The 8,461-nt window shown below is 37.2% G+C and overlaps 1 protein-coding gene across 3 annotated transcripts in view; it reads left to right on the top strand.

Moving 5' to 3' along the window:
- The window catches only part of LOC108974573 (protoheme IX farnesyltransferase, mitochondrial), a 25,678-nt gene that overhangs the window by 5,985 nt on the left and 11,232 nt on the right, over window positions 1-8,461 (top strand). The window contains exon 4 of one of the 3 annotated variants that reach the window (XM_018942485.1): window positions 6,418-6,475. The exons of the other annotated variants lie outside the window; for them this stretch is intronic. Coding sequence (XP_018798030.1) covers window positions 6,418-6,428 — 11 coding nt within the window. The 3' untranslated portion in view covers window positions 6,429-6,475. The remainder of the gene's footprint in view (window positions 1-6,417; window positions 6,476-8,461) is intronic. 3 annotated transcript variants of the gene reach the window in all.

Raw genomic sequence — 8,461 nt, forward strand, 5'->3', positions numbered from 1 at the left:
TGAAATTGTCTACCTAGCGCCTGAAATACGCATCTCATGGCAAAATGTATAAAACGAAAGTTATTTGTCACGTCATTTGCCGGTAATGGTATATGGGATGGGTTTTTTTTGCCGGAAAATTATTTGACATCGCTGCTTGTAAATGCATTTATTTTTCTTCTTGCACTTGTCCAAAAGAAAGGAGAGTTCCTATCAATGAACAAGCAATTTTCTTGGACCTGAGAACCAGAAGAATTGGTTGCGTTGGAAGTGTTGGTCTACTTGAAACAAAAAAGATTACAAAGAAAAATGGACGTAAAGAAAAGCTTTCAAAACGGCATTCAACATCAACACTTACCAGAAAAGTATCAGCTAGAACACGTGACCATTCACATCAGCCAGCCAGATACAGACATGATTGATTGTTTCATCAGCTTTTCTGGATGCCAAAACAGCAGGTTTGATAACAGAGGATCAGGCTAGCTTTGTCGCTGACAAATGCAAGATTAGTCGGGCAAAAAAAAGTGTTGGAGTTAAGCTCCAAAACACCGAAAGTATTGACTCTATACMTGGGCTGTATTTTGACGGCCGCAAAGACAATACACTTACACAAGTCAGCGAAGGTGAAAAGTACTACCGCGACACTCTCAAAGAGGAACATATTTTTTCTTATAGCGGAACCTGGTTGTCATTAGTTTGGCCACGTCACCTCTCCTTCCGGGTCAGCTAAGGATGAGACGCGAGCTATATGGCAACATTTACAAGACAATTCAGTTGATGTGGAACATCTAGAAGTTGTCGGTGCTGATGGCACCAACACGAACACAGGTGAGTTAAGCATCCACCCCTTCTACCCGGGAAAACTGGCGCACCCTAATAAGACAGCTTAGTTCACCACAGCTGATGACACCAACACAACTCACCATACGTATACGCTCACTCATCAAAAAGGATGGACAAGGAGAAAGCAGAGACAATTCGTTCTAAACAATCCGTCTGCACAACATTCATTCCCGGTTATATATTGCGCTGCGTCGACATATAATTCGCTTACACTTTCGTTTTATACATACGCGGCGCCTCATATCCCTCCTACGATCCCCCAGCGGCCCGGTATGCAACTTATCCGCTCCGTACACATACATACTTTCATCGATCAAATATAATTTCTTATTTTTCATAAATTTAAGTACATTAAGTGATTGTAAACCCATAAATGATTTTACATATTAAACGTCAGCGTTTTTAATAAACAATTGTTAAAGTGGTTAATACTTTTGTGTCTAAATTAACGGCAACAAATTATTCAGAAAGGTGGAATCATTCGGAAACTAGAAGAAAGAATAGGTAGGCCATTACAGTGGGTTGTTTGTCTTCTACATTTCAACGAACTTCAATTTTGTGCTCTTTTCGAACACATAGATGGTGTTTCAAAGAGTCCAAATACATTCTCTGGCGACATAGGTAAACTGCTCCCTGATTGTGAGAAGTTGCCTGTTGTCAAATTTGAAAGTTTTCCAYCCWRCCAATTACCTTCTGAGGTTATTAATCCGACCCAACTTAGCACAGACCAAGCTTATCTCTATAAAATATCAGAAGCCTTTATTTCCGGTCAATGTTCCTCAGATTTAACGTCGATGGATCCAGGTTACATGTGCAAATCTCGCTGGCTCACCTGTGCTAATAGAATTCTGAGATTATACATTTCTACTGACAAACCAACAAAGGAAATAAAGATTTTGGTCCAGTACATACTCACAGTTTACTCACCTTTGTGGTTTTCAATAAGATTCAACAGTTCAATCAAAGATGGCTCGCGCCATCTCTATGCTGCAATTCAAAGGTCGAGATACTTACCTGTTAAACTGCGCAAGGTTGTCGATTCACCCATTCAACAGAATGCTTTCTTTGCTCTTCCAGAAAACATTCTCCTTAGTATGATGACTGACGAACGGATAGAAGTCAGAAAGTTGGCCCTTRAMCGTCTTCTGGCAGCCAGAGAAGCAGAGTCTGACACTGTAAATGGAAGTGTTAGATGTAAAAAAGTGCCAAAGCTGAATTTCAAGGCTAATTGTGTAATGATTAACTGGAAGACTATTACCTTGACTGTTCCACCAGTTCTTTGATCAGTTTCTAACCAAGAACTCATAAAAGGGTTGTCGGGTGACACTGCAGAGGTATGGAAATTTAGTGAATTCCTCTCTCACACCGTGGCAGTCGAGAGAACCGTCAAACTGGTGACAGAGGCATCTTCTAAAGTTATTGGCCCCCAATCTCGTGACCATTTTATACGCTCCACACTGAAAGCTAGGCAACAAGTGCCAAAGTTTAGTACAAAATCTGATTTTATCAATAAATTTGACACAGATTCAGACTAAAACAAGCCTGACATGTGGTTGGTTGGTTGGGTTGGGCTTGGGAGGAACCCGAAGAGCAGAACCCGAAGAGCAGCTACCTCCACGCGGTGGGTTCTGGGTGACCAATACAGGTTAGCTGAGAGCTGCAACAATTTTCACCTTGCGCTGTGGCGCGCCGCATTCTCGCTCGTATCCCAGGGACGTGACAAATAACTTTTGTTTTATACATTTTGCCATGAGATGCGTATTTCAGGCGCTAGGTAGACAATTTCACGATTTTCGGCGAATTTCCGAAATTTCAAGGCCGCAGTTGGGGTTGAAGATGCAATCCGATCTCAAAACAAAAAGTTGCATTGGAATMAGGAAGTACTAAGGCAACTTTTCCGCACTATTAGAAATCCCGAATCGAAAAAGTCCGGAATCGACCCACCCTATCATACACCCTTGGTTTTATTACATGTTTTTCGGGTTGCGATATAGGTTGTGGAGATAAAAGATCTAGTAGACCATTAGCAACACGTTCGCGGAATGAGCGGATCTTAATGTTCTTATGGGTAGCTTCCTTATAAACAATGTAGGCATTTACTATTGAAAGGCCAAGTAAAAGTTCAATTCCCAATTTTCTAAAAAACCTTTGCGAAGGGTATTATCATATGACGCCATTTGGTCGGATTGATCAATGCCCGATTTTCCTTTATAATATTCAATAATAGGCAACAGGTTTTCTAGTTGATGGCTCATCAGGATCAATTCGTTCGTTCGAAGTGGTTACCATGCGTGTTTCGTAGAAAGCATTTTGACATCACGCTGGTCTTTCCACTTTAATACAACTATGTCATTCGTTTCTTCTCTAGTCACTATTTCGTCTTTTTTTATGTAGCAGTCATTACTTCCTTTGGGAAATATTTCTTGTTTGCACGAAGAGTGCCGACAACGTGCGTTCTTTGACATCAACATATAATGTTCGACTTTCTTTCAATATAGCGCTTAGATCTTAGCATATATTTTGACCAAACCGATTTTTCTCAATCCAGTTGATGACTTGCCAGAATATACTCGAATTGACCAGGTAAATCCTTCATGGGAACAAAAAAAAAAAAAAAGCTTTTTATTAGGATGAGGCTTGTTGGGAATATATTGTCAGAAATTTAGTCTGCCCCTCCATGGAATAGGGGAAGAAATGCCTCCTAACAGGGAACAACTGTTGGAATATTTGGTTGAAGGCCTGATCTGCCAGAGAAAGTGAGCGACGAAAATTCACTAAGACAAAAAAATAAATAAACACAAAGTACAGCGGATGATGATGAGATGATGTTATGAGTAAATCACCAAAATTTGAAAATACTCGTGATAAGAAAATGTCTTTATGCAGCGATGTCGGAATTTGGTATCACCGTAAAACTAATACGGCTGTGTAAATTAACACTGAGGAATACTAAAAGTTCCGTCAGGATCGGGAAGAACTTCTCCGAGCCGCGCAATACCAAATGGGGTTTAAGACAAGGGTAATCTCTTTCTTGCGACTTCTTCAATCTGCTGCTGGAGAAAATAATTCGAGCTGCAGAACTTATTCGAGCAGGTACAATCTTTTATAACAGTGTACAGCTGCTGGCGTATGCCTATGATATTAGTATCATTGGCCTCAACACCCGCTCCGATTAAAAGCCAGCGACTGCGCTGGCTAGGTCATGTCGTACATGTGGACGAAAACACTCCAGCTCTGAAAGTATTTAACGCAATAGCCGCTTGGGGAAGCAGAGGAAGAGGAAGACCTCCAATCCAATTGGCTGGCGTCTCCTTGCGAAAAGAAGAACCTTTGTTAACTGGGATATAATCGCTTAAGGAGTGGCTATGCCAGTAAAAAAGAAGAAAAACTCAAATATTGGCCGATACATGCAGCATAAAGGCACGCGGAAGTGCGAAAATCATTATCAGGGGTGTTGTCAAAGCTGATAGTTGTCGGAATGAAAGTTGAAACCGATCAAAAAAAGCAATAGGTGTCATGAATTCAGATATTATTGGTTTGATATTCGAAACAGAATATGTATCGGTTTTGGGTGTCACGGAAACCAATTTTATCGGTTTTGCTGTTAGAAGCAAATCAAGAAGATAGTCGCACACAGATTTGAAATGTAAGTTAAGAAATAAAGTTATTTTATTGTTACGAATTAATTTAYTTTTGTTTCTATAGGGGAAAACATAAGAATAAAACAAGAAATGTCTTAATTATTGAGTTTTGGAGAAAAATGGTGTTTAAGGGGGCAGCCTGCTTTAGAGGCTTAAAAAATCGATTTGTGTTTTGTTGGGAAGCAATTGTCAGATGCTTCTCGCATGTGCATATGCATTCAAAGACATTCATATTATTTAATAACTTATATTGAAATTAAACTATGAAAAAAGAATAAAATTATAAAAAAATTTAAAATTTGAAAAAAAAAACTGATTTTATTCTGAAAAAATTTTACTTTAAATATATACTCAGACTAAATTTTTTTAGTTTTTTTTTAAGTTTAAAAAGAAGATAATTTAATGCCAAAGATATTAAACTTTGCCCCAATTCAATGTCACATAAGTGAACATACGGTGTTAGGAAAAAACATTAAAAATAAATAGTTAATATTTTGTATGGYCTCCTTTGGCTTTAACAACTTCGAATAGACGAGACGGCATAGACAAGGCTAAAGTTCGAGTAGTTTCCGGCGATATTTTATTCCATTCATCAATTATAATAGCCTTCAGATCCGATTTTGATGTTGCACGCCTTTTCTCAATCTGTTTCTTCAGATGATCCCACAAATGCTCAATAACATTTAAGTCAGGAGATTGTGGCGGATGTTCCAACTTTCAGATTCCAGATTTCACGTTATACCGAAGTGTGCTTCGGATCATTGTCTTGAAGCATGATAGGCTCACCTGGCAAATCAAGTATCTCGAGACTTGGGATGTAGGTGTCCTTAAGAATGTCAATATAAGTATGTTTATCCATTATTTCTTCAATAAATCGTATGTGTCCGACACCACTAGCCGCCATACAACCATACACCATCACAGATCCTCCACCATGCTTAACGGTGGGAACAATATTTTATCGTTGCAGGGACGTATTTTTTTAACGCCAGACTTTGGTGTGACCATCTTTGGAGAAAACATTAAATTTACACTCATCGGTAAAATGACACGTTCCCAAAAGGTTGGATCAGTTTGGTGGATGTTTTTGTATCTTTTTGCGTAGCTAAGCCGCTTAGCAATATTTCCATCTCTTAACAATGGTTTTGCTACTCTGCAATCTACATTATACTTTTTGAAACATCTTCGAACGGTTTCAGGATGCRCATCAACTCCATAATCATTTCCGATGCCTTTCGCGAAATGAACGGCATTTTCCCTAGGACAAAGGTTGATTGTACGAATAATTTGCCTTTGCATCCTCAAATCCAGTTTAGGTGGGCGACCAGGGCGAGGCTTATTTTCATAGCCACCTGTCTCGTTGAAATTATTAACTATCACCTGAATTGTTGCTTTCGATAAATTTGTAATTTTCGGTGCTTTCGGTCGGGCCATAAGGAGAGGTTTGTCAGATGTGTAGTACTAGCAGGGCATGCAAAGAGGTGGTTGGTGTCATGCGGAAACTCGTTGCACTGTGGACATATATTTGATGTAATTGTCGATTCTGGATAAGTAGGAGTTTAACCTGTTACCCTAAAAGACGGGTAATAGTTAAGGAAATGGTTATCGATGGGTTAGCAGTAATTAATGCCTTCGTTATCCGTTAGGTAATTTTTGTTCTAGCCTCGGGGAAAAAAGCAACCTTCTTTTTCACTACACGTCGGTGTGATTAGCTTACTCGCTCTCCCTAATTGATTTTGCGCATCTGTTTGGTTAGCCATCTTTTACTGAAAAGAGTTTGTTTGGGTATTGTTATGGTTATTAGTTTGGTTATTAATTTTTCATCCCTGCCTCTCATATCAGTCAACTAAAACAATTAAAATTGTTGTTTTATTTCTTTTTATTTAATTTTTTTTTTTTGAAATTTACATGATTTAACATAAGTTTTATTTTATCTATTTTTACAAATTTTCAGAAATTATTTAGCTGCAGCTTCTAAATATTACCATTTACACACATGGTCAAAATAATAAGTACGTACGCCCGTATAACATTCAATGACTAATTAATTCTTTTTTATTCATGTTTAAAGACAAATAATATCATATTTCATTTAAGATATGGCTTAAACAACAAAAATAAAGATATTTGTAATAATAGTTGAAATAGGTACTTAAATATCTACCAAATAATAAAAGGACTAAAAAAATGGCTGGACAAAATAATAATAATAAGTACATCAGGTATCTTTGAATGAAAAAACGTATTAGATTGAGAAAACTCCCTAATTGATCCTTATTTTGTAACCATTGCTTCCCATTCCCTTGCYTTAGCTCCCCAAAGGAGTTCATTTGGATTCAACTCTCGAGATTGACATGGCCTTTTAATAAAAGTCACACCATTGTCCTGAAATCAATCTTTTACCACCCTCGAAGCATGCTTAGGATCATTATCCTGCTGAAATTTCCCTATTAGTGACATACTTTCCTATGCATATGCAGCATTGTGTTTTCCAAGATATCTTTATATTCGAACCTATTCAAGGTGCCTGGAATACGTTGTACTGGTCCTACACCATACCACGAAAAGCAGCCCCAAACCATTATTTTGCCGCCACCTTTTTTAACGGTCTGACGATCCGTCAGGCATCATTTTCGAATAAATTATTTTTTGTTTCGTCGCTCCACAAGATATTGCGCCACTTTTTCTCATCACTTGAATCGGGCCAATTTGCATGATTTTTCGCGAAATGTAATCTTATTTAAATTTTTTTTTGCAATTATGGTATTCTTCTGGATATCTTGCCAGGTAAATTAGATCGATATAGTATTCGTCGGGCCATTGGGGAAAATACCAATATCAGCTGATATTACCCTTGAAGATACCAATGGGTCCTTTTCACCAAAAGTGACGATGCGCTTGTCCGTTATTTTTGATGTTTTTTGGTCGACCGCGAGTTTTAATATCATTTTTCATCCTTAGGGCATTCTGCACGAAATACAATGAACGGCCTAACGTTTCAGCGATATTCCTTTGGCCCTCTTTTCTGAGATTTAAGATTATTTCCTTTTCCTCTGCACTGCAATGCTTTTTTCTACCCATCTATATAATTTTTTAGTTTTCAATGCGTTTTAACCGAAAGAGCAAACCATTACAATAAATTGTCCGATTTGCTAAAAATCCTAAAGTAATTTCCAATGTACTTATTATTTTGACCACTTAGAAACACGAACATCAACAAGCAATTGCCACGCGCACTACAAAGGGGGGATTCAGCATTTTCTCTTTTATTATAAAAAGTACTGCAATATCGAATTTAATAAAACTAACCCGTAGTTGCATTCGTGTACTTCACCAAACATTTAAAATTCAGTCATGAGTGCAACCTAAAGGACTGAATTTATTATTATGACCATATGTGCACATATATGTATGTATATACATTAGGAGATCCGGACAGGCATTGCTGTGTTATACATTTTATACTTTTTTTTATTCATATAATAAATTTAATACAGTGAAAAATTTATTTACGAATAAAGGCGAAAACGTTTTTGTCGGTATAAGAATCGAAGATATTATACTTGAGGTTCAATTTTGAATATGTTCATACAAATAAATCTCATTGGAAAAATTAACAAATTTGAGGCTTTCTCAATGTCTGTTTACCAGCTTTTCTGTCCAGTTAATAGAGTTGTCCGATTAACAGCTTGTACTTAATAAACATTAACAATGTGCAAGGTTAATAGAGATGACCGCATAATAGAGCGTCCATTTAATAGAGCTTTCACTGTGTTATTTAGTTATTAATTTTTTTTACTATCCTATCGTCTAATTTGATTCGAACAGAACACAGTGTGCTAAATTTTACTAAAACCGGTTCAGTAATTTAGTAGTCTTTCGAAAGCAACGTGAGTTCTACTTTTTATATATAAAGATTACAAACTGAATTTTCCTTACAATAATTTTTAGTAATTTTTTAGATTAACTTTTAAATATTAATATTTATATGTATATAC

Source organism: Bactrocera latifrons, unplaced genomic scaffold, assembly GCF_001853355.1.
Source record: "Bactrocera latifrons isolate USDA-ARS-PBARC rearing strain unplaced genomic scaffold, ASM185335v1 scaffold_569, whole genome shotgun sequence".
In the NCBI taxonomy this organism is placed as follows: domain Eukaryota; kingdom Metazoa; phylum Arthropoda; class Insecta; order Diptera; family Tephritidae; genus Bactrocera; species Bactrocera latifrons.